The 26218-nt window shown below is 41.0% G+C and overlaps 1 protein-coding gene across 1 annotated transcript in view; it reads right to left on the reverse strand.

The window, feature by feature from the left end:
- FCHSD2 (FCH and double SH3 domains 2) overlaps positions 1 to 26218 on the reverse strand; it is a gene marked incomplete at both ends in the record, with an annotated part of 178717 nt that overhangs the window by 57643 nt on the left and 94856 nt on the right. The window contains 3 exons of the mRNA XM_082497631.1: positions 22023 to 22151; positions 22574 to 22628; positions 24022 to 24155. Coding sequence (XP_082353757.1) covers positions 22023 to 22151; positions 22574 to 22628; positions 24022 to 24155 — 318 coding nt within the window. The remainder of the gene's footprint in view (positions 1 to 22022; positions 22152 to 22573; positions 22629 to 24021; positions 24156 to 26218) is intronic.

The raw sequence follows: 26218 nt of genomic DNA on the forward strand, positions 1-26218 counted from the left end.
TTGGGGGGTTAGAGCAATGAGTATAAGCAGAGCCTCTCTGCATGCCATGCCCGGGCATCAGCTATAAACAATTGGTCTTATCACTCGGAGAGAGTGAACACTGTCTGCACAATATGCAGTTAATTTCAGTTGTTAGAAGAGGCCCAGCCAAGAAGTGAAGTTACTGAACAAAATTGGTTCTGTTTGACCTCAAACCAGGACATGTGTGACACAAGGCCAGAGGCGTGCAAAGGCAGCAAGGTGTGTCTTCCATTTTATATCATTTATTTCGGAAACATTCCTGCTATTCTAGTCATGTTTGTCTTGCACTGCTAAGCCATGCTGAAGCTTTGCGTGATATTTTTACCGTTCAAATTAAACCTCTCATGTAGCCATCTGAACCCACCAGGCACCCAAACCTGGACCTTACAGTCCTAAGTTAAAAACCCCCAATTAAAACCACACTAGAAATCCACGTGGGTTTTCACTCACTAATTTACGCCACTCATATCAGAATCATCATTGCCGAGAAATAATTTTATATTTTTAAACACCAGCACTTATATTTTTAGATATTTTTGAACTCCCCAAGCCTCCGTGGACCCCCACTCTTTCAATGAGATGATCACCGTGGCTCAAATTAAATTTTCATGTAAAAACATCCAACTTTTCATGAGTTGATGCAACTCAACAGATTACCTGTGCTGATTTTGCCTATGCTGAGCGTTAAAATCTCGACAAATGCTTCGTAAGCTGCCACTGCTTTGCCGGAAACAATATAGCTGATGTTGAAGGCAAAGAATTTCCTTACATGGGTGGAGGGAACAGAATAAAATTAGACCTGACCCTGCCCCACCCCGGACTACAGTCTGAAAATGAAAAGATAAGGACAAGTTTGAAATGAACTGAACAAAAATCATTGTGTTTGCAGAGCGATAGCTTTTCTGCGAAGTCAATGGTATTGCATCACGGGAACGCGACATTATTTTCCTGTTCAGTAATCAAAGCGAACCCCTCCAATAAAAAGGGAGATCCGTATCACAGATGCTTTCTCTTTATTTTAGGTGGCCTCTTAAAAATTAAAACGGAATTCGTATACCACCCTATTCTCACTTGCATTAGAAACCCCGTTTAAGCTATTCCCTGATCCGTTTGGTTTTGAAAACAACCGGTAACCCATTAAGAACAGGGACTTTTATTTTTCACCCCGTATTTTCCATAACACTACTCTAAACTTCTTATTTAACATTAAAAACAATCCCCAATACAAATTATGTAACACACATGCTGAGCAAAGCTTTTTGAGTGTTTGTGTTTAAAACTCATGCCTTATAATCCATTAAATAAACAGCGTGATCTCACGGACAGTGCAGTCTGGGAATACTCAGCTGAATGATTTTGGCAAACGGGACTCCAAACGTTTTCATTTTTATATGCAAATATCTCAGAATATAAAAAGGAGTATCAAAAGGAAAGGTACAATAATAGCTAAATTGTTAACAGGAATTATTACTATTAAGACATCAGCTTAAGCATCTTTCTGGCTCTCCGAGAGGTTAAAACCAAAAGTAGTTCAGATCTATTTTATCCTGACTGTGGCAATGGATCTCAGATTATCTGACAGTGAAGGAGAGAGTATTTTAAAAACTCATCTAAAACTCAGAAGTAATAAAGTCAACAACTTGAATCAGCCGGCTTTGCCGAACTCAGCAGTATTCGGATCAGTGATATGTAACAGCATTTCCCAAGGACGTTGGGAGAGAAAGGAAGGAAGGTCAGGAAAACCCATCCTTTTCAGTTAACAGTTACATTCCACGGTGATTTTCCCTTAAAAATGTTGATTCCTGGTAGTAATTTATTCTAGGCATCAGCGTTTCCTAATAAGAAGAGGAGCTTGTTAATTCTTTAAGTCTTTTTCTTTTTAAATTCTTCCATCACTGCGGTATTTGTCGCTGCTGAAATACCCTTCTTCTCCGTCAACACATCTGAATATAAAAGTAAATCAGGTCTGTGAGCATTTGTCAACAAAACGCGACTTCGAGATATAAATTACCAACAAACCCAAGATCAAAGCAAGAGAAGTGTCCCCGAACAGCACGCCTGCAGCAACCGTGTCTCTGCTGACATAAAACCAGCGCGAGCTTCGGCATTTCTCAGTCATTGCAACCCTGGAGGAACAACTGCGCAGCGTCTGCACCGATCCCGATATTGAAGTTTGAAATCTGACTTAAAAATGGGTGGAAACCTGCTGCCTGGCCTGCCCTTCACCCGCTCAGCATTTGATAAAAATCATAGAATGGTTTAGGTTGGAAGGGACCTTAAAGATCATTGAGTCCCAACCCCCTGCCCTGGGCAGGGACACCTCCCCCCAGCCCAGGTTGCTCCAAGCCCCGTCCAACCTGGCCTTGAACACCTCCAGGGATGGGGCAGCCACAGCTTCTCGGGGCGTAAAAGGGAAACACAACTATCGTAAAGACAATACATCTGGACAGAGTGAGGAAGGCCTCTATTTAATTTGGGGCGGGCAGCTGCTACTCAACACGCAGAGCTGCGAGAGCTGGGAGCAGTCCTACAGGGGCAAGTGTGAAAAGGAGGATGGGACTGGAACTCCTGGTTTTTCTTAGATGACCGCTGCCATCAAGCTACCTGGGATGTGAACAGGGAAAACAGCTTTCCAAACAACAACGGGGTTCCACCGGCATTTGCTCCTTACCCAGGGTGTGCGTTCCTGTGCAGAATATTGTTCACCTGCTCATGCTGGTCCCCTCAACACTTTGTAAAAATTAACTACTGCAGCAAAAGCACTTTACTTTCACTTGAATTTCCCAATTATAGAATCATAGAATAGTCTGGGTTGAAAGGGACCTTTAAAGGCCATCTAGTCCAACCCCCCTGCCCTGGGCAGGGACACCTCCCACCAGCCCAGGTTGCTCCAAGCCCCGTCCAACCTGTCCTTCAACACCTCCAGGGATGGGGCAGCCACAGCTTCTCTGGGCAACCTGGGCCAGGGGCTCACCACCCTCAGCGTAAAACATTTATTCCTAATATCTAGTCTGAATCTCCCCTCTTTTAGTTTAAAGCCATCACCCCTGGTCCTATTGGCACAGACCCTGCTAAAAAATCTGTTCCCATCTTTCCTGGAGCCCCTTTAGGCACTGGAAGGGGCTCTAAGGTTCCCCCCCCCAGCGCCTTCTCTTCTCCAGGCTGAACAACCCCAACTTTCAACCTGTATTAAAACTGCTTTTGATGGCTTCTCTGTAACACAGTATCTTCAGCTCTACTCTGGAAGTATTTCAGTAGATACCAACCCTGAAGTACCAGTGGACAGCGAAGTGTCCTGGGCACCTCTGTTGTCCTCAACTCCTGCAGCACTTGGATTTTTTGCATGTCCAGCTTTGTCAGACACAAAGTATCAGCCAAAATAAAGAAAAAGGGTAGTAACTTGCAGGCATTTCTACTTCGCTAGTAAACTGCTACTAAACTGCATTAAGTCTTCGCTTACTGCACTTAGAGCAAACTCTTCTACCTCCCCAGCCACCAACATGTTCCTATCTCCTTGAAATGAAGGTGCTTTTGGCCCAATAACTCAAAGAGTCCCTACAGAAAGGTCTTCTGCCACCTTTCCGGCTTCTGCTCCTTCTTGCAGTTTCACAGAAACTAATTTTAAGGAATTTTTATAACTGTCTGGCTGGAGTGTTGCTGCCAGGCTAATTAGCTTCTCCCATTTCTTTTTATTTTCTTTTTCTTATATCAACATCCTGCATGACTGCATGTTCTTCAGAAGTACGTTCTTAAACAGCCAGCTGTGAACAAGGAAGCCAAAGATATTCCAGGGAGATATCCGTACCACTCAGGAGCAGAGAAACGCTAAAAAAAATCTGGGAACGGGTGGAAATAAAAAAAGCAGACGAAAAGGTAGGAAGAGAGGATGATGGAAAAGGCTGCAAAACTGTATAAAGCGTCTATTTAAATCAAGAAAGGTTGCAGAAGCTACTTTAAGTTTCCTCATCTTTTCTCCCAACCTAGAGAAGGAGCTTTCATCATGGCAAACATGAGAATAATAAACACGAGGAGACAAGCGCCCTGACTTCTGTTTGCTTGCCTTTCAGCTCAGCCCCCATAAAAACACACTTTGTACTTTCCCTTACCCCAGTGCTTTGTATTTTCTAGTGTCAATAGTTTCGGGCTTGTTTGCAAGTTCTTTGTTTGGTCTCATTAGTCACTTGATGATTGTTCTGCACATCATTTTGTTCCTTTACAATTTAGGCAGGGGCATTGTTTTTAAATGACAAAACCTTTGCTGCTGGTGCACTGAAGTCCGCTCTGAGCACAGAAAAACATGAAATGACGGCCAGCAGATGCCCATCACCCTCCCGGAATCTACAGACAAAGTCTCTTTAAAAGAAGTATAAGCAAAATTAATGACAACATTAAGTACTCCTCCTAGATTTGCCTCCACACATCTCATGGGAGTGCCCCACAGTTGTCCCATTTAATGATGAGGGTCTGGTAGGTGAACACAGGCACTGCAGGAAGTCTCCCATGGAAATTCTTATTTCTTTCAAAATAATTCTTTGCCCCACGTGGCAGAGCACATCGAGAGTTACCCAATGAAGGCAGCATTAAATTAACACTTCAGAGTTCTAAAATAATTCCATTTAAGTCAGTAGGAATACCCCGATGTAAGACTACCATAAGAATGGAAAAAACATATCTTCAAAAATTCTACTGTATAAGGCTTAAAGAAAACTAGAAGATGAAAACAGATTCCTCATAATCTAGAAATACACCTACTTTTCCCCAAAGTTTTTAAGTATAATCTCTGAAGATTTCTTGGGCCTATTTTTCTTTTTCTTTCATAGCACTGGAATAAATCCCAACGGGATCCTTCTTCTGACATATCTTAATTTTCAATAGATTGCACTGGCACAGTCATCTTTACTTTTGTACTTCCTCATTCTTGGAAAAAAATATATCTGGCTCCAATCCAACACTCTGAAGACTTTGTGGCAGACTGTCACATTACCTTCGGATCTCAAGAGTACTCTGTACTGTTCCTGCCAGTAACATTTGGCTTCCTTCACGCAGAAAAACACATATTTAAATCTTTCAGCTTTTTGCCACTGATTTCCACTATTCAAGGATTCTTATGCTGACCACATCATCATCATCATCATCATCATGACTGTCAAACAGCAGTGGAGTACGTGCTATGTCCAATATTTGCAGCTGGCCTTCTTGTTTTTTCTTCAGTAGGAAAATGTTACCAATGATGAATTATTTTTAAAAAAATAATATATTTTTTACACCATTTAGAAGGTAGGTTCAAGAAATGTACTTTGCCTGAGACTGGGCTAGAACCATGATGATTCTTAGCTCCTACAAGATTTAATCACAAACACAGACCCATCTCCAAGGAAGCTCTTGAAATTCTTCTTTACTAAGACTTCCATGGTGTCAAAGGTGTCTCCACAGAAGCCTTCATGCTATAAATGAAGCATCCTTGACTCAGACGCATGAGCTCTCCTGGATAAGTCTCAAAATCTTCTATGTTCTACAAGAATTTAGACCAAGGAACAGAAACCTTAAAGTGACACAAAGCGCATGTGAAAATGCATCTCATACCAAATCCCACGTTTCTTGATATTTAAAAATACTCCCTTGGAAGATAAAATGCATAAAACAGTGTAAAAAAAAATATAATCAGATACTGATCACATGCATTCTTCATGAGATTTTATTTACTCTTTTGAATCCTTCCATTTTTTAACCATCTATTTTGCTATTGCTGTTTATAGTTTTTGTTCAGTTGATTCAATCTCTATATTATTATTGGGTTTTGTCCAGTGTGCTTTTCATTTACTTCTTCAAATAAATCTGTTGAACACAACCTTTTCTGCTCCAACACCGGCTGTTCTTCCCAGTTGCTATTTGGATTTATCGCTTCCATATGGGTGTTTTTTCTGCACATGGGTTTAAAGTTACCTGTCACCTCCAGCAAACTGTTCAGTGAATGGGCTTTCCAAAAGATGCTCTCAGAATAAGTTTAGTGATGGCAATGCTGCGGTATTAAAAATGTCAATAAATGTTATCTATTACTGAGCATTTCAGATTCTTATCACGCCAAAGAGACATAACGTGCAGTTTGACGTGGTCCTACAAGTGTAACGTCGCACTGTCTAATCCACAACACAAAGGGTTTTTTCAGGGTAACGAAGACATTTTCCAACTCAAATTAAAACACATTTTTTAAATTTGATATTATAATGTCAATTAATTAAATAGTATGAAAAGGGCAGAGCATATTTCATATCGCAACCCCCCCGTTCCTGAGAAGGCACTCTGCTAAGGGATTACTAAATACTCTTTACCAGTCATACTAAAATCTAAGGACCAAAACAAGTGAAACTATTTTTAGGAATTTTTGTAATCTGCACAAATGAGCAACATGTTCTTAAAAGGAAAATGGCTCAGAGTCACAGTACTGTGATTACTGTAATAATTATAGAATCATAGAACAATGAAAAAAATTATCTTGAACAATAAAGGAAAAACATCATAGGGGTATGCCAGAGGTACAGCAGCCGCATTGCAGCAGAGAAGATTAATCCGTGTTTCCCAAATATCGCTCGGGAATTCCACGTGCCAATTATGCTTTATTACTTTTAGTAGACCATTCTCATTTATTCCCAGGGGAATCACGCTAACGATTTATGCACGCACTCCTTATGAGCACTGGTGGGTGAGGAGGATGACAATTCCAGTCTGAAGTCTGTAATTAAAAATATTGTGAAAGGTTTGTCCCTTTCAGACAGATTTTCCCCGACCCCCAACACAAAGCCTGGCACAAAAATCCCCATTACGATCCATATTCCTAAACAAGTATTGATGGGTTCATTGGTTGCACCGTTTTCTCCAGAAGCTGACAGTATTTTATAAGCTCCTACTATTTAACACACAGCAGCGATGGGTTACAAAAATCAACAGAAAAGCAAACAAAATAGGATGCGGTGGTGTTGAGCTATCTTTTAATTAAATCACTTCTTAAGCATGGCCTGATTGGAAACACCTAAATATATTTTACTCTCATAACTTCACTTGATGAATGTAATTACATTAAAGTAAGCTTCTTTTCAAACTTACTGCAGCAGTGCTGCACATTCTATGATTAATGCTCAAACCTTTTTAAAAACTACTTAATTTCCCAATAATACCGCTCAGGTGTCCTAATGACAATACACAATGTTTAAATCCCATAGGAAGAGACGTCCCAAGAATCTGGTAGGCTCAGGATTTCTTTGATACAAGGCTATCTTTCGCACCTAGTCTCTGCTGTTAAATAAATTGAGACTTTCACCAAAGTTAATGCGATGAACACCATCTCTGATATCCCCCTTCAAATCTGAAATGCAGCAGGGTCTGTGCTAAACTTGAATGTCAATAAGTAGAATTTAAATAGACATTTGTACCTGAAATCACATATGCACGTCAGAAAAATACACTATAATAATCCAACACAATCAATGCCCACTAAGAAAAGCAAAGCATGACGGAAGTGGGTCAACTATTAAAATTTGTTAAATTATTTGGGTAAACACATAGTCACAAATATTTGTGAAGATTTTACTTATAAAAAAGATGTTTCTCACTCAGATTTGCTGTCTTCTTTTTAGCAACCTTTTTCTTAGGACTCCATATCTTTTTTAATTTCTCTTTTATTAAATTGACTTCGCATTTATTAAATTAAATTATCGTATCTAAAATCTATTTTAAAACACTGAACAATCTGATTAATAGGAGCAATTTAAAATTTTTATTTCTAATATTCTTTAGCTTGGACTAAAAACCTGGTTCCTACCTATAACCACATACCTGGTTTTACACTTCAGTCAAAAGTCGCTTCTCCAAATAAATTCAGGCACTCAAAAATCAGGATATCATCATGATTCTTTCAAACAACCTTTCTTCCGGTACCTCTAGAACACATTCAGCTCCCATAACTTTGAGTTACATGAGATTACAGCCCTTGAACCTCAGCATTTAAACTTTCCTGAAGTTTATTGAAATCCATTAAGATTTTTAAAAGGTATAGTAATTGAGGGATGCTGCTCAGGGCGTCTGGACAGCGCTGCTGCCAACGGGGAAGCTGCACTGAACGGCACTGAACAGGTTCTTCCCATTAACCATGAGCAACGCAGGGGATACCAGAGAGACATTATTTCTTTCAATTAGCACTCAAATCCGATGAGCAGTTACCTTAGCGCTTCAATAATCCGTGAAAGAGTACAAAAGAATATCCTTGTTCAGTTGGACTACACTGTTCCAGCTAGAGTCATCTGGCATTACGGATCTAATGAATCTACTGGTAGGGAATATTTGCTTCCCTTCCACGACGAGGGGGTTTATCCTCTCTCGCTATAAAGCCTTTTTAGCAGAGATGACAACTTGAACAGATGGGATTTTTTTTTTTTTTTTTCTGTATGCAAAACTAGCAGGACAAATCATATTGCAGGGTTCCCCCCTCCTCCTCCTCCATTGACTGAGCTTTTCGGCCAGCTTTCCAATCAATTATCTTCCGAGCAATTTGGAATTTCTTGCCTCCTAATGCCCTTCTGTGGCCTAATTCCAACAGCGCGCGCATCCGCTCTGCTCATTTCCCGGCAGAGCAGCTCCCAGGGAAGGAACAGTGCTCTCTCCATACCAGTTGCTCTCCCCATTCACTGCCGTTGGACCCGGCGCTGTTACCGACCTCTCAAACGGAGCTGAAACCTGACGTTGTGTGTCACCTCTTGAGCGAGCGCGCTGCGAGCCACGGCACCCCTAAAGGCTCACCAGCACGAGCCCAAAATTCAGCTGCAGGAAGGGATCCCAAGGCGAGCCGGTTTCCTAAAGACTGTGCCAAAAGTACAGCTCAAACAGCCATCGTCCACGCAGACGATGACAACTGACGACCAGCTCCTCACCTCCCTCCCTTCCTCCATACTAGCAAACGCCTCCGCTGGCACCAAACGGGCTCAGGGCGAAAGAGAGAAGGAAAACTTTTGAAGCTGAAAGAAGAAAGAGCATCTCACAATTTGGCAGCCTACGTAAACCTTCTGTAGCGACTCTCGCCAGGTTTGCTTCCCTCTGGGGCGACACTGAGATGCAAAAAAAAAAAAAATAAAATTACTAGAAGCCACTTTTCCAACAACTTCTTCTAGGTTTTAATGATGCTTCAACTTCAGTGTGACATTTTCCATCTCATGCTTACTGGGCTTGTGCTATTTCGGGTCTTATCTCCTTCTTAGAATTCCTGTACCTCTTTTATAAGTTAAGTCACTCAGAAATGTTTTCTCCTGCCGTTGACGTACAAGATTCTACATCAGTCCTCACAGTCGCCATCAAAAGACGGTTGCTGTAACACGCTTTGCCTTCTTGATGGTCATTATAACATGTTTTGCCTTCTAAACTGCTTTCCATCTTCCTTGAAGACAACAAAATCCATAGCAAGACTGTGCTTCAAACCCTTTTTTGAAGTTTATTGCTATTCCTGGAGGCTTTGGTAGAGGATTCAAACCAGCTCACCTTTGCCACTGACGACTGCTTCTAATTTGCAACCTGTATTGGCCGAGTTTCATCAAAACTGACATACCTAGCAGGACAACAACCAGGTATTTCATTTTTGATGAAGCAGCAGTCATTCACAGCAACTTTTGGTTGTCACTTCGCATCATCCAACAGAGCATTTGAACGTTCTCAGTACCAACTCCGTTATTATTCCGGTCCTAAAGAACCACCCGGGCACATGGGACGGCTCATTTCTCACCTGGGGAAGTCCTACAGACTGCCATTCAACTTACACACGTTATTAGTCCACAGTTTCAATAACGTTTATAGTTTAAAATCGCATTTAACAGAGAACTGTGCACGTGCATTCAATTTTTAAAAGGGTACATGAGCTTTTCACATAGTTTCAAGGTACACTCGTGTAAATTCCAGGTAACTCGCTGAAACGTCGGGTGGTTATAAATAGGAGCAGATAAAGATGCTGAGGAGAAAAAGCAGCTCTTCCCTTACGTCTTCAATTCTTCAAGCGAACCCAGAGTTGCTAAAAACAAAAGCCTCGACCAAACAAAACCCCGTGACTGATCCGTTCGGGATGTCTGACTCCACGACTTCTAAAATAGGAATGTCGCATGTTTCTAGTTAAAACTTTTTGACGCAGCCCCCACCTGCCTCCCGACCGGCGCACACCAGGTGCTTCCTGAGTTCGGGTATTTCTCGGCGCTAGCTCCAGCGACTCGGAGGCACGCCGGCTGCTTTCTGGCACAGCGAAGTATTTCGGGAACCGTTCCGATTGTATTACAGCACGGCTTTGAAACAAGATGGCAAAGTTTCATTTCCTGTTCAAAATGGGTAGTTTTATGACATTTGACAGAAATATCTTCAAGTCCGATCCGAATCCTAAACAGTTTCTACATAAAGATCTTTAAAAGCTAAAAAAAAAAACAACCCAAAACAAAACCAAAACAGTTTGAAAGTTTTCTGTTAACCCCTTAAACTGGATTTCTCAACAAGACCGCCCAGTACTGCCTTCCCGATCTTTAACCTTACCCTGCGCCCTTTTCCTAGCAGTGATTTGGAAATTTTTTGGCTTTTTAGTCATTTTTACTTGTTCTACTGCATTACATTCAGCCTTCATCACTGATTATTTCTCTTTTAGTCGCTCTCACTCACTGCTCCGAGGATGCCAGCCTCCTGTTGACTTCCTTATATAAATACACCCGTGACTTCTTCTACGTAACCTCCTATACAGGAAATACCTTTCATGAGCATCTGTAAAATCACACTACATTTTTTCGCAATCAACCCTTTTCTGAAGTTATTTCTGTCAAAATGCCAAGGGAAAACGCGCTGACAAGTCAGAAGCATTATCAAGAAATAGTTTTATTATCCCATGAAAAATGATTATTGTTTTAAGATAACAAAGTAAGCTGCCCTGATTTATATATCAGGCTTTGCTACGCTCTATCTTTACATGATACCCTCCCCAACCCATGGAGGAATAAATACTTTGTCCCTTGGCAATAAACAGCCTCTTTGAACCAAATGCTGAAACGAGGAATTGATTTGTGGTTAAAACACGAGGTGAGACAGAGCTGACTGTCATCAGGCAAATGTGACCATCGCTCAGTTTTTCATCTGTACAACAGAAAGGGTTGTGATTCAGACCCGCTCTTTTGTCCTGAGTTAGCCCGGAAAGGCCGTGTGGAGAGTAACGTGATCTTTCAGGGTGCGAGCAGTGGATTTGAAATTGAAAATATGAGACGCTACCACAGCTAGCAGTGACACTACCGCTTACTTTTAAGGCCATCTAAACTTCCCTTGCTTGTGATTTTGCCAAAATTACCAGCAGAAGTGGTCACCTTTCCTGTAGGAAGCCTCTTTTCACTTCCCTGTACATGTTTACTCACGGTCAGACGGAATATAAGTGCTCAAAACTGTAGTGAGCACATATTCAATAGACTCTGAAGGAACAGAGATGCTCCAAAGCATCAACTGGGAAGTGTGATATATGAACATTTAAGAAAAAGCCTAAACAAAGGAGCACAATTTTGTATTAATTATTCAACAATTTACGTGGATGCGTAATCACACTACAAACAGGGCCTTATTAAAGGCATTAATTTCCCCAAGGTTTTATGTGCATGTATGCACACAGACTGATATCCTTGGAAGGGAAAACGGCGCGGCATCAGCTATCACAAAGGCCACAATGAGCATCTTTGGGAACGTGGGTATCATGTGTTGGGCAACGGCCTCCCTTCACTCATCCTCCATTCATAGGAACGAACACGAGAGAGCAACGCACACTCATCGGCCGTCTGTAAAGGAAAGTCACTGTGCCCATCTGATACTGTAGATAATGCCATCCACGGCTGCCTTAATTGTAATTACAAACTATTTGTGGCTTGCAGCTGACAAGAACGGGAAGTGAAACAATAGTTCTTTCACTTACGTAAATTCCCTCTACATTTTCAAGGGGAGTATTGCAGGATCTTAAAAGAATAGCTATCGCTGAATTAATAAAAGTGATTTATAGAAGAAAATGGAAACCTCTAGTGACTTCGAAATTATGTTATCTTAATGCTATTTTTTCATTTAAGACAGAATCTCCGTTTTAGAAAAGTAACTCCCCAGGTGCTTCTAAATCATTCTAAAAAGCCTAAAACAATAATGTGTACGTAAAATGATTTCTTAGAGTGATAAGATTGGTTCTGCTTGTTCTGGAGTCTACAGAAATATGTACTCATGCAAATGTTAACCTTTTATTTAGACGGGACACACACTGGCCAGCCACTGCTAGGATAACATTCCTGAGACGATTTAAGACCTTCAGCTAACACGTCAACTTATTTTTCAAGCCAAATAAGAGTCACCAGAGGAAAGAACCGTTTGCCATACACATCCCATTAATTTCTGGGCATAAATCAAATTATTAACTGAAAACCATCAAGTCCTCAAATCTCGGGTCATTTTTATACATTCAGCTTCAGCTGAGTCTCATTTGTGGAAGTAATGTTTGGAGTCTGTATTTACATTTGTTTTAAATGATTAAAAGTGCTCAGTAGAAGTGGTGGATGACTATACTGAAAACACAGATGTCAACTCAGCTTCACAAAATCTCCCAACAACGCTAATAAAGAAAAAACAGGGTTCATCAAAACATGAATATTCTAGCACTGTTGGCAGAAAAAAACCCCAGAAACTGGACGTTTCCCAGCAGGGAAGATCCCAAGTAGGATCATCTTACCAGAACATGTTATTTCACAGAATCATAGAATAATTTAGGTTGAAGGGGAGATATCGGTCCAACCTCCGCTCAAAGCAGGGCCAGGTTGCTCAAGGCTGTGTCCAGTCAAGCTTTGAGTGTCTCTAAGGTATGACATTCCTTCCCCTCCCTGAGCCCCTCTTTCTGTTTGACCACCTTCACGGCAAAACTTTGTCCCTATATTTAATCAGAATTCCCTGAGTTTCATGTTGTCTGCCCCCCACCATGCCATCACCTTCAAAAAAGCAAGCCTGGCTCAGTCTTCTCCATTAGCTTCCCACTAATGACAAATGGTCATTAAGACTGTTAATATCTCCCTTTCATTTCTTAGGCTGAGCAAACCCACTTTTCTCAGTGTCTCCTTCTTCACCGTGGGCTCCAGGACACTCAACTCGTGCTGCTCCTTGCCATGGTTCAACCACTACTCACGGCAAACCTTGTGACTGCCAGCTCATCCCTCAGAAGCCAGACAGAGCTCTTCCTCCCTCAGAACCCTTTAAGACAGTGCTTAAAAGGAGGCAAGAATGTGAAAATAGTAAATATTACCTGTAATTTTAAAATCTGATCTCTCGAATTAAAAAAGAAATGCTGTAATATAGAATCATAGAATGGTTTAGGTTGGAAGGGACCTTAAAGACAATCAAGTCCCAACCCCCCTGCCGTGGGCAGGGACACCTCCCACCACACCAGGTTGCTCCCAGCCCCGTCCAAACTGGCCTTGAACACCTCCAGGGATGGGGCAGCCACAGCTTCTCGGGGCAACCTGCACCAGGGGCTCACCACCCCCACAGGGAAAAATTTCTTCCTAATACCTCATCTAAATCTCCCTTCTTCCAGTTTGAAGCCATTCCCCCTCGTCCTGTCACTACGTGCCCTTGTAAAAAGTCCCTCCCCAGCTCTCCTGTAGGCCCTCTTTAGGGACTGGAAGGGGCTCTAAGTTCTTCCCGGAGCCGTCTCTTCTCCAGGCTGAACCCCCCCACCTCTCCCAGCCTGTCCTCCCAGCAGAGGGGCTCCAGCCCTCCCAGAAGCTCCGGGGCCTCCTCTGGCCCCGCTCCACCCAGCTCCATGTCTCTCCTATGTTGGGGGCTCCAGAGCTGGACACAGTATTCCAGGTGATGTCTCACCAGAACAGAGTAGAGGGGAAGAATCACCTGCCTTGACCGGTTCGGTATCATCGCCCGTGCATCAGTAAAGATCTGTTCCAGAGAAATTACATAACACAAAGTTCTATTTAAACCTGCCGTACCACCAGAAGAACTCTGATCAAGAAGAAGAGCCAAATTATACAACTGCACTTCCTTATGTCAAGCAAACTGGAAAGTACAGAAGACACAGAAAAGATGACTGATACTTTCAACAGTATAAAAAAACCTTACTGAAACCACAAAGACGAAAAAATAGCGAAGTGCACTAGCTTTTGACACTGCTCCTCCACCGCAGTCCGCAAACTCCAAAGACTGCACTAGGTACAATGCAAAATAGATGAAAAAAACAACAGAGAGCTTTATTTAGAAATACCTGCTGCTACTGTTTGCTACCTTATTGAAAATTTGTTGTTGTTATAAAAAAAAAAAAAGCATCGATATCTGTATCTGTTCCCCAACATTAAGGTCACACTCAATTGCCAGTTGTTTGGTGGGGTTTCTTTGGGGGGGGTGGAGGTGGTGGTGGTGTTTGTTTTTTTTTTTTTTGTTTTGGTTGGGTATTTTTTATTATACCCTACAATAACATTCAGGACTGTTAAAGAGTGTTTAGCTACAAAGATGACTGCACATTTGGCATCAACCATGATGACCTAGCTCTACAAAATACTTCTGAAATCTTAAGGCAGATTTTCTTTAAAGATTTCGACTTTGAAAAACAAGCATTAAAAGGGAAACCCCTGAGAGCAACAGATTTTGAAAACACAGCAGAGAAACAAAACAAAATGCTTTACTATAACATTTTAAATTGTGACAAAGCCCTTGGTACGTGCGAAGCTTGAATGAGACAGTCCTGAGCCCCACGACTTGCGTGCACAGGCGTGAGCCCCCCCGCCATGGGCTGTAATGGAATAAACTGGTGAGCTGATGCTCATGTTGTCTTATAGAAAAAAAAAACTGTATGCTTTGAAATCAATTTAAGTTTTAGTTCTCTCTTTCTACCAAAAATAATGCAAGAATTATTTAAAACGTTCATGATGCTTCCCTTTCTTTCAGATCAACATTTCCTTATTATGAGTTGCTTTATAAAGTCGTGTTCTGAGGTGGTTCATGAGAGTAACTTCCAGAGGAGTTAAGAGCAGAGCAGTAAAAAAAAAAAAAAGAAATGCACTAATAATAAAGTTTCTAAAGAGACAGGTATCAAAACAGCCCTGAACTTACTTCCTTCTGACCTCAGTTTAAACTTCTGCAGAAGCCTGAGCACCAGGCAGACGGCTCACACTTAAAAGGCTTTGCAGACTGAACCTTCGCAGTCAGGTGATGGCAACTGCTCCTAAGCGGCTTGTCAGGAAACTGGCAAAGAATAAAACACTACCATGCTCTAGTCTATGCTTTTTTTTTTTTTTTAATTATTTTTATTTCACTACAGAGATTGAAATGCAGAACTCAGGTCTGTGGCATAACTTTGTTATATCCAGACGTGAATTCTGTAAATAAAGGACAGATAGGGAAAAAGGCAATAAGATCAAAATCTTTTCTAAAGGAGATCTAGAATGGTTGTGCTTCTTATTTACTGGTTTAACTGGTAAAGTAGGATGGCACTGTAGAAACAATTCTTGATTCTTTTAAAAATGCTGGAAGCATTTCATACTTCCTTTCCGAGCGTCCCTGTTTTATTTTTGATGGCTTTCACAGTTACATACACAGCAGAGTGAATCCTATCATTGATAAGGCGAGGGGGAATGGCTTCAAACTGGAAGAGGGGAGATTTTCATTAGATATGAGCAAGAAGTTTTTCACTGTGAGGGTGTTGAGGCACCGGAACACGTTGCCTAGAGAAGCTGTGGCTGCCCCATCCCTGGAGGTGTTGAAGGCCAGGTTGGATGGGGCTTGGAGCAACCTGGGCTGGGGGGAGGTGTCCCTGCCCAGGGCAGGGGAGTTGGAATGAGATGGTCTTCAAGGTCCCTTCCAACTCTAACCATTCTATGATTCTAAGATTTTTTCTTCCCTGCATAAAAATGTTGCAAAATAAAGTAAGATACTCTACACTACTGAAAATTATCAGCAGCCGTATGTTACCAGGCATCCTGCTGATGAAAATGGCAATTTGACGCCCATTATGGAAAACAAAGTAAGGCTCCGATGTATATTTGTGATTCACTTGTCACAGGACAGTACAGCAGCAGCATATCTGAGTCAGACACAATGAACAACACCAACGCCAGCTGCTTCCGAACACAGAGTAACCCAAGGTGTCTCCAGCTCAACGCACATTACCTTTTCCCGACGATAGTTCCGCAGATACCTTGTTAGCAGCATAAACCAACCCTGCCACTGCAAAAATATCACCAGCCCTCCTTTCTCTTAACAACAGTACAAGCTTTTATTGGATTTTATTGCTTATAAACCACTGATGAGCCTGCTGTTGTCCAGGCTGTCAGCAAGCCAAGGTATGAATTAAGCTTACCCATCTGCGTTCAGTTTAACTTGCACAGGATGCAATGACCAACCTTTGATATACACATCCTATAATAAACGTCAGTGTTTTGCCCTCTTCACTACGTAGGAGTCAAGGGACACGTGTAACAAAAGAGTTCTTGACAGCTGAGTACTAGAAAACTGAAGGCATAATTACAAAATTACAACTTGGTTAAATGCGCACAAAAGCCTTTGAGGGAAGTCACACAAATTGCCACCTTTGGATCAAAAGTCCCTAAGTAAGACCTAGGTTTTAGCAAATTAAAATCAGAAGTAATTTCCCACAGGAAGAAAACAGCAACAGACAGCCAAACTACCTCATTTCTTTCAATCCACTATTTATCAATGTATACAAGTTGACATCAAAGTTAAGAATAAAAATGCGAGTTCTCTAGGCAAGCGAGTGCTGTCTGCACATGCAGATGGTCCAAAGTGATGGTTTCAGAGTCCGCTACGCTACAACTCAACCGTGGAGCCAGGAGCAGGCAGCGTTTCACGGCCAGAGACCGGCTGTGTCCAGCCAAGCCAAGTCCAGCTTCAAACGAGCCAGAGGCCAACGGCTCTCTCACCACGCGGTACAATTCTCATTCTGGAAACAATAACCTGATTAAAACTAAAACCTACGAAGCAATTGTTTATAATAGCAGTAAGCAGAAATAGGGTCTGGAACATCTGTAAACAAGCACAAGTTTTGCTTTCTTACACAGTAATGCAGCCAAGTATCGGCTTTTTCCATTTCTAAAGTTTTTAGCATCTTTGGGTCACATAACTAGAAAAACGCAGAAAGCTTCAAGTCTTTAGTGAAATCCGTACTGACGGACCCCAAAGGAGCAGTACCAAGCAGCCGCCATTCTATACCTAAACGCCATTAAAAACAACTGTTCTAGACAAAGGATATATAAGATCTGTTTTTAAAAACAGAATAAAATTACTCTTTTTTCCACTTTCCACATGATTTCTAATGGGTCTATTGTAAAACTGATACTTCAGCTGAGGAGGAGGGAGATTTTGAAGGCAGGGCAGGTGGGGTAGTTTGTTTTTAAAGTCTGAAGGTTACTATATTAAACAAGTAACATTCTGAAGTATTATTTAGATAAAGGATTTATCTTCAGGCTACTGAAGAACTCTGAAAATCAGCCTGAAAAGAATTTAAAATGCACATCTCTGCCACATACAAAAATAGCTGTCCCGATGAAAAGGTGAGGTAATACACCTGATATCAAACGCACTAATGAAAGCGGTCCTAGAGCCGTATCCCACTGCACGGATGGTGCGGGTTACAGGAACTTCACCTGGTCCACAAAGTGGAGAAAAACACTGATTTGCAGAACTCAGTTCTTTGAAGAACTTAGTAGACACTAAATAACTGAGTAAGCCCTACGATCTCAATCCTCTCCAAGGTCCCTTCCAACCTAAACCATTCTATGATTTTCGAGATGCTGCTGAGTCCACTCAACAATCCAAACTTGGTCCTTACGGAAGTCAGTCTTCCCGTTTGCTTTCAAATGGGACAGCTGGTATGAGAAGTGAATTTTTCAGGAATGCTTCTTTCTGTCTTTGAGAGTCTCAGTCAAGAAAGAACCGAGAAAAGAAGCTGAGTATCCGCAAGAAGGCAGTAACTCCAAAAGTGCTGCAAGACAGATAAAATCTGACCAGTTTCAGGAGAAAACTGTGATATACAAGCATGGACAGCCGTGAAGAGTTCAAACAGAAGGCGGCCTGTCAGCTCAATGCAGAAATACTTAGAGATAGCAAGGTGGCAACCACAACAGGAATACCCAAGGACTTACTAATATTAAGATAAAAAGACACACTTTTAGAATGTTAATCTCAACACAAAAATTGGTCCAGACACTATAACTGTACTATAGCACGTAACATATATCGGGTCACACAGCCACCCAACCTTTTAAAACAGGAACTGTACTGCCTAGGAAGGGCTTTAACACCCTTTCCAAATACCTCCTTCCCTAGTGATGTCACCTAGAGGAAGGATTAGAAACATTCAATAGACCAAGTCTCCATTTCTTTATCGTTCACTCCATTTTCCAGTTCTAGTATCTCTTTCATAAATCGTAATGGCTAGCTGGAGAGCTGGGGAGGGACTTTTCACAAGGGCATGTAGTGACAGGACGAGGGGGAATGGCTTCAAACTGGAAGAGGGGAGATTTAGATGAGGTATTAGGAAGAAATTTTTCCCTGTGGGGGTGGTGAGCCCCTGGCACAGGGTGCCCAGAGAAGCTGTGGCTGCCCCATCCCTGGAGGTGCTCAAGGCCAGGTTGGATGGGGCTCTGAGCAACCTGGGCTGGGGGGAGGTGTCCCTGCCCGGGGCAGGAGGGTGGAACGTGATTGTCTTTAAGGTCCCTTCCAACCTAAACCATTCTATGATTCTATGATTCAGAGTTCTTCATTCTGTAGGCAGCAATTTTCTCCCCAGCTGACTGCTTTTCTCTTTTTAACGTGAATTTCATGTGGAATTTTCTTGCCTGGACAACCAAAATTGTCAAGATCTTACTACACTTCTTGGTCACAAGCTTTACATTTGCTTGTACTGAATGCTTCTTCACCTTCAAATCATCACCTCTCTCTTCAGTTCCTTCTCCATTTTGTTTCTGTTAAATCATTATGCTAAAGAAAAGAATCGTTTTCTCAGTGCATTGATCAGCACGGTTCCCACATGCATTTCAGAAGGAGACAGGTAAGGGAGCAACCAGGACCCTGCCAGCAAATCTCCTTCCCTTATAAACCCCAAGTATTTACTTAAATCCCACATATGCTGTATCTCTTCATCAGTTATTAATCTATGAGAAAACCCTCACCACCCTACCTGTAACAACGTCGGTCTTTTACGTAAGCAGAGACTGAGTGGGAAGTTTGTTGAGAGCTCCCAGCGAATTCAAGACATTAAAGCAGATGAATCACCCTTATCTCCAGGCGTACCGACTCCTTCAAGATCTCTTTTTGCAGGACGTTTTCCCTCTTCAAAAAAATCACGTTGATTGTTCCCATCGTATCGTTTCTATCCGCGTGTGAACTGACTCCGTTCATCACTGCACTGGTTTTATCAGCCTGCCTGGTAGGGAAGTCGGATTTCTTCACTGGTAATTCACAGGGCCCCTCCTGGAGCCCTTTTCAAAGGCTGGGACACACTCGGTGCTTTCGGTTGGCACTCAGGCTGGTTTTAGCACCAGATTACACAGTTGTTTATATTTAAGCAGTTTCACGTTTGAATCTACATTAGAGCTCTTGCATGAATGCAGCTGGAGCCCAGTGATACATCACACTTGATTTTCCTGATGATTTCCCCCCCCCCCCCCTTCTAAAATGTATTCAGGAGTCATTTCAATTTGAGACCTCAGCATTGATTTATCCTCTCCCTTGATCCAAAGAATGACCCGGCTGCAAGGACACGTGGGTGAGCTCACACGTATTTTTTGCTCACAAACAACAGTGCAAAACCCCCAAATTTACAGTTCTTCATTAAGGATACAGTTGTTTACCAGACGAGGAGATTCAACTACCATAAATATCGGAGAGATGCAGAAAAAGAACCCTGAGTGTTGTCCCTTCCTTCCAAAGTAATTTGGCTCCACGAAAGTACTTGCAACTTAGGTTTTCTGTAAACCACACTTATTTATATAGAAGAACAGGTTGCACAGAGAGATTTCCATATCAAAAAACGGTTCACTTTGAAAAAAGCTTCAAAACAAGTTCTACAAAAGAAAGGACTGGATAAGAGGGAGCCAAGTAGCTGGGTAAAGAAACCACCATAGATCAGGAGCGGCTTTAGCAACTGGACCACACACACGTAGAACATCTATAGACGACGGCACATGTGCAGGGGAACGGCACCAGTATGACTTTGGTTTCCATGACTGTATTTTTCAGTCTTTAAAAAAACCATTCAACATTTTTTAGTTTGATGTTTTATTGTAACTTATAAAAAAAAAAGTATTCCTGGGGTACCCACAGGTTCCTACCGTCACAGTACATAAAGCCCGCACCATCCTAAAGACATAAATGTTTACGGAAACTCAAAGCGATGGAAGATCCCGCCTAGCTCACTACGTGCTGAGTTTGTACCACGCACAGAATGTAGCCAGACATAGCGGGAACGAGAATCCCTTTGCAGGGTTTACATTACAATCAGCAGCCGTACCGCACCAGAGCCAGCCATAATCTTACCTGGGCTATCTACTCATTTTTTCATTCTTTCAAATGATTGTTTTGTTTGTTTTATTGTGAATATGTTAAATTCACTTCTGGCATTACTTCCAAGTAAGAGCAATAACTGCTGACAGCCAACCATGCACGTAAGTATGGAATTATCTTGTGTAAGCATCAATTAATAATTTTATCTCTACTATTATAAGGAAATATTTATTAATATTTACATGTACCAAACATTTAGTCAGCACAAATATTCATGTTTTACTAAGAGGAAAGCACAACAGACACACAGAGCAAAGACAGGGCTGCTGCCTCGAGGACTATCAGCTCTGCCTCTGAGATACCCCGATCTGATTTGGCCTTCCAGGAAGGCAGATAGGACACACCGCAATGAATTTATAACACAGGCTGTGATTTACTCAGAGGCACACACATATTGCTGGAGGAGTGGTTAACTTAGTCAAGATATAATGGAATTACATATGACTCCCTCGGAGGCCTCATTTGGCACTCTCATTTTCTGCTTCGGTTACCTGCTTTTCAGATCAATATTTTTTTTCTCCCCAGTATGCAAAAGCATGATGATAATACAGTGATTTGTTATCATAGAGCAATAGTTCTTCAATAAAGCGATTTTAAATGCAAATTACAAATTTCTAAGTTGCCATGCCTGACTGCATCACCTGGAAACAGTCTGTAGATAGCAAATTTAAATAAACTTTGAAAACGTCAATACGTAAAATGCACCTACGTAGACAGCATGAACTAAATTTAAATAGCTCATTTTATAGATTTTTACAATTTATCTGTAACTATCTAAGTTACAGGAATAGTGTACATTTAAGTAATTCTAGGACGGTATTAAAAAAAAGAAACTGTGAGCAATCATATTTGAACTTTTTAAGTATGTCATTTCCTATGAGTTCAAGTACCTACTCTTGGCTCGGCTGGGCAAGCTGCCACGCGTGAGTACAGCACGCCTGATTTGCTGGTCCCTAAAATTCATGGTTTGAAACCAAGACATTTAATGATTATATTTTCATTAATCATCCCATAAAGAAATGTTCCAATCAGATAACTGGACACAAAAAATAAAGGATTATGGGATATGCCACTAAAGAACTAAAATATCTCCAGCTAGTTAAGGTCAGCTCCAATAGGCAAATGCAGGTCTTAGTTTTACAAACTTGACTCCTTTATCAAAGTTTTTCAGAAAAAAGTGAATTAAAAATAAAATTGATTGCTTTTCTTTGGGGCTTAATAATTAGTACCACAGATCCTGCACACTATCGCAGGATCTGTCTATCGAATTCTCATTTATTGCAGCATATTGGAAAAGCCGACACTGCTGTCGCAAAACCACCCGAGATTTTATACTTTGCTCGTTTGGCATTCCAGATTTTCACACTTCCCAAGTCCCATACGTAAATTAGTTTCCTTACCTTCATAATGTTTACTAAGTCTGTTTGATAATAGCGATCTTGGTGTGCATTAGCAGCTGCTAAAGTGAGAAGATAATCATTCCTTGCATGGATGGCCTTGGAGTTACACTCGGATCGTCGTGCTTTTAACTGTGATAAGAAATGGAAGTTAAAAGATGGATACTAATGGGAAGTTAAATGATCAAACATCTATTAATAGTAAATTAACATGCATATCTACGTATCAATAAAGTCAAAACTTTAGGGATTAATAGATTACAATTTTATTAATGGTAAAGAGATTTCTAACATATTTTGCTCTCATGCAGTTGTAATTTCACATGTGGCCTTCAAAGAACACTTATAACTCCCACTAGATAAAATTTCCTTGTAAATTTGATCATATGTAATTCTGCACTCTGACTGCTGAAAGTCTCCTCTTATCTCATCACTTCTTCGAACAATGTATCTCCCAAAATCTCCAGATTCCAGACAACTCTGGTCATATGCCTCATGAAATCAGCTGTGAAGCACGATTATAAGAAACGTTAAGGTCTTTTTTTTATACTCACCTTTACACTTGCCTTCTGCAAGCTTATTCTTGACTGAAAAAGACTAAGTTTGGACCTGAAACAAAAAATAAAAGAAAAGATTACTGTCTTATACCCTTTCAACAAAACTACAGGATAACCAGGCCACTGCACTTCCCTTCTGCAAAATTTTAATTTAAATAACTTTTTATGTCTGAATTTTTTATTTGTATAGTTTTAAATAAAGCTTAAGGATCACGGAAAATATTACAAATTATGCTGAGCCACATCACTAGCATCTTCCTGCCATGTTCTGAAATCTTTTGCACAGCTTGCCCTGATTTTTGAACAAAATTTAAATACATCATGAAAAAGAAAATGGGTGGTGGCTGCAACTCAAGTTACTTTGGCGTTTGCTGCATTTTGAGTTAGCCCTCCAGACACAAAGCGCTTTAAATTTGAACAACCGGTCATCTGAAGGAATATTAATCCAAAATCATTAATAATTACGTTCCAGCAAGCTGGAAGAATACTCATGTACGCACACAGATTTTTAAAAGCAGAATTAGTGTGATTTTCACATTCGGATCAATGAGAGAGAAATTAGAGAAGTACTTTATTAGCTGTTGGAAAGACAGTGTTTAAAAAGTAAACAAGAAAAGAAAATCAAATAAACAGCTATTTTAATCTGGGTATTACTGCAGCATGAATCTGGCACCAAATTCCTAAGCTCAAGTTTTTGGTTGATTTATTTGTTTGTTTGTTTGGTTGGTTTTTTTCACTTTCTTAGGGTATTGCAGGTAATCTTATTAAAGTTCTTTTCATCATCCAGCCCTCATAAAGTAAAAGACAGAAAAATTCTCTAATGAAACCATTATTTCTTTTCATTCCCTAAGACCAACTCTGAGGAATTTCACAAAACAAATAAATAAAAAAAGAAATAAACTTGCAAAAAAGGGTAAGGGAAACTCCCACAAGACAGGCCAAACTCCAAACTGAAACCCTGCGAGCTACTTGCTTTGCTAAAAGGAAGGAAATCGACCTCTTCAGGATGTCAAGGAGCATAAAAACCTTGAAGCCTCAAAAATTTGTCTTCAAAAGTGGAAAATAGCGTCCCATCCCCTCTCCCCTTCCAAATGGACTCATACCAAATGTGAGATCTGTGGCGAGAAAAGGAAGTAAGCGGCCTTTAATATCCAAAAGAGTGCCAGCGCACACACCGGCCTTTGAAAAGGTCAAATTAAAGCAGTCAGTTGAACTTCCTTCCTAAAGAAACCAGCCTAAACGAGTTATACTTGACTATCGGGGTAAAAGCGTGCTTGAAATGGTTACAAAAAATGCCTATCAGCAACAAGATAAAAACTTGGCACAGGCTCATTGAAAGCAGCTATCTTTCTTCTAAAATAATATCAAGTGTAAAAACTAATACAAGTACAAATCGGCTTTATACACAAGCAATTATTTATACATATGCTATTATAAAAACATACTTGGCCTCAATATCAGCTTTCTCCCGCACTGCTTGAGCCATCTGTTCCATCTCAAAATATTTCTTTTTGCCTTTAGCTAAATCTTTTACCGTCTCTTGTAATTCAGCCTGGATCCTCGTCAACTGGTCCACGCACTGGAAAAAAGCATTGGGGAAACAAAGCATTAATGGTTTTTTGCATCCAAATAATACTATCATCATCATTTTATTACTCTTCATCACATTTTATACGGAAGAACGCGGTCTCCAAGTCACTCCTGGTCAATTATTCATGCCTTTCTTTTACAGCTGATCAGAACATAAAACTGTATTTCTTTCTTGCTGCTGCTGTTTAACTCTTCAAATTCAATGACAACTTGCAAATTAAACATAAAAGTTCTGAAAGCTTTGCACGAGGTAATTAGTTAAAATAACTGGAATACAATTGGGAAAAACCCAAAGGCAATCTACTGGAGGTGATATAAAAAATGATTAATCTTTCCTTCTCTAAAATTTAAAACATAAGACAAAAGCTACCATGTAAAAGACACCACCACAGCGACGAGAACAATTTGATAAACGTTATTTTAAGAGCTCATTTTTCTTAAACTATTCCGAGAGCTTTCCAACAAATAGGGTTATATCAGAAATCGGTGTCATCCACAAAGAAAACTTAGAGGCTTAAAATGCAGAGTGAGCTAGACAAGGAGTGAAAATAATTCCATCCGTTTTCATAAATACGACCCAACCGGTGTCACAAAACACATTTTAATGTCAAAAAATCATAGTCAAAGGAATAGCAGAAAAATTACTGTCCAGGTTTTGGCTGGGAGAGCCAATTTCTGCATAGTAGCTGGTATGGTGCTGTGGTTTGGATTTGTGACCAGTACGGGGTTGGTAACACGGGTCTGTTTTAGCTATAGGTGAGCAGCGCTTACACAGTCTCAGGGTCTTTCATCCTTTTCCCACTGCTCCACCGGCGAGCGGGCTGGGGATGCTGGGAGGGGACACAGCAGGGCCAGCTGAGCCCAGCTGACCAACGGGGTACGTATCCCATACCATACAACGCCGCGGTCAGCAATAAAAGGGGGGGAAGGAGGAGAAAGGGGGAGACATTGGGAGTTACAGTGTCTGTCCTCCCAAGTCAGCGTTCCGCCTGATGGAGCCCCACTTTCCTGGAGACAGCCAAACCCCTGCCCGCCGACGGGAAAGAGAGAATAAATACCTTATTTTGCTTTACCTAAAAAACTGTCTTTATCTCGACCCACAAGTTTTTGCACTTTTACCCTTCCGATTCTCTCCCCCATCCCACCAGGGGGGTGTGAGCGAGCGGCAGTGTGGGGCTGAACTGCTCACTGTGGTTAACCCACAATTACTAAAATGTTCAGCAATTCTCCAAACTTCCTATCGGCTTCAAAAAAAAAAAAAAAATTCTGGGAAAGGATCTGTGTTAAGCAGAAAGGATCTACTTAACAAAACAAATGTGAATTATCAATGTCTAGAATTATACTATCTTTAAAAGAGATTTGTAAAGATTTTCTTTTACCCAAACTAGCTGAAGAGTGATAGTTCAATGCATTTATATTTAATTATCGATATTACAGAGTAGATGTACTGAGTGAGGGCTCCAGGCAACACTTAAGAGGCAGAGCCTCGAGCTTAAGGGAACCCATCTGCCTTTCAATTTGCCTTTCTGTCCTTCAAAGACCAGACCCAAAGTCCCACCTCTTTTCACATCATTATCACATACCCCCCTTCTCCCATTGCCACACATTGCCCTCTTACTGAACACCCCTCCTAAACACCTACAGTTTTTCCTTACACTAATTATCAATGCACGCAACCTCCCTTAAAAGCACTGTAAGACCAATAAGGCGATGTAATCCAATAGCGTTTCGAAGTATTTCAAAGTCATTAAAATTATTCAAATAATTTCAAAGTATTCCAAAGTCATTAAAAATAATACCCAGTCACCTGTAGAAAAAAGAAACTTTTGTTTCAGTCAATAGAAATTGCTCATCGTCTCACCACAGAATTGCTCTAAGAATGTCAAGTTTCTTTCTGGCTATAAACTACGTAAAAATTCATATAAGTTCACACTAAGCCCAGTATTTGATGCGGGCAGGCGAAGAAAGCAATGGGCTCCATAAGGTAAGCTTCGTGGTGGGTGGTTTGGGGAGTGGTGGAGGGCAGGATTGGGTTTTTTGAAGACCTCTCAG

Source organism: Vanellus vanellus (assembly GCF_965231255.1).
Source record: "Vanellus vanellus genome assembly, chromosome: 1".
In the NCBI taxonomy this organism is placed as follows: domain Eukaryota; kingdom Metazoa; phylum Chordata; class Aves; order Charadriiformes; family Charadriidae; genus Vanellus; species Vanellus vanellus.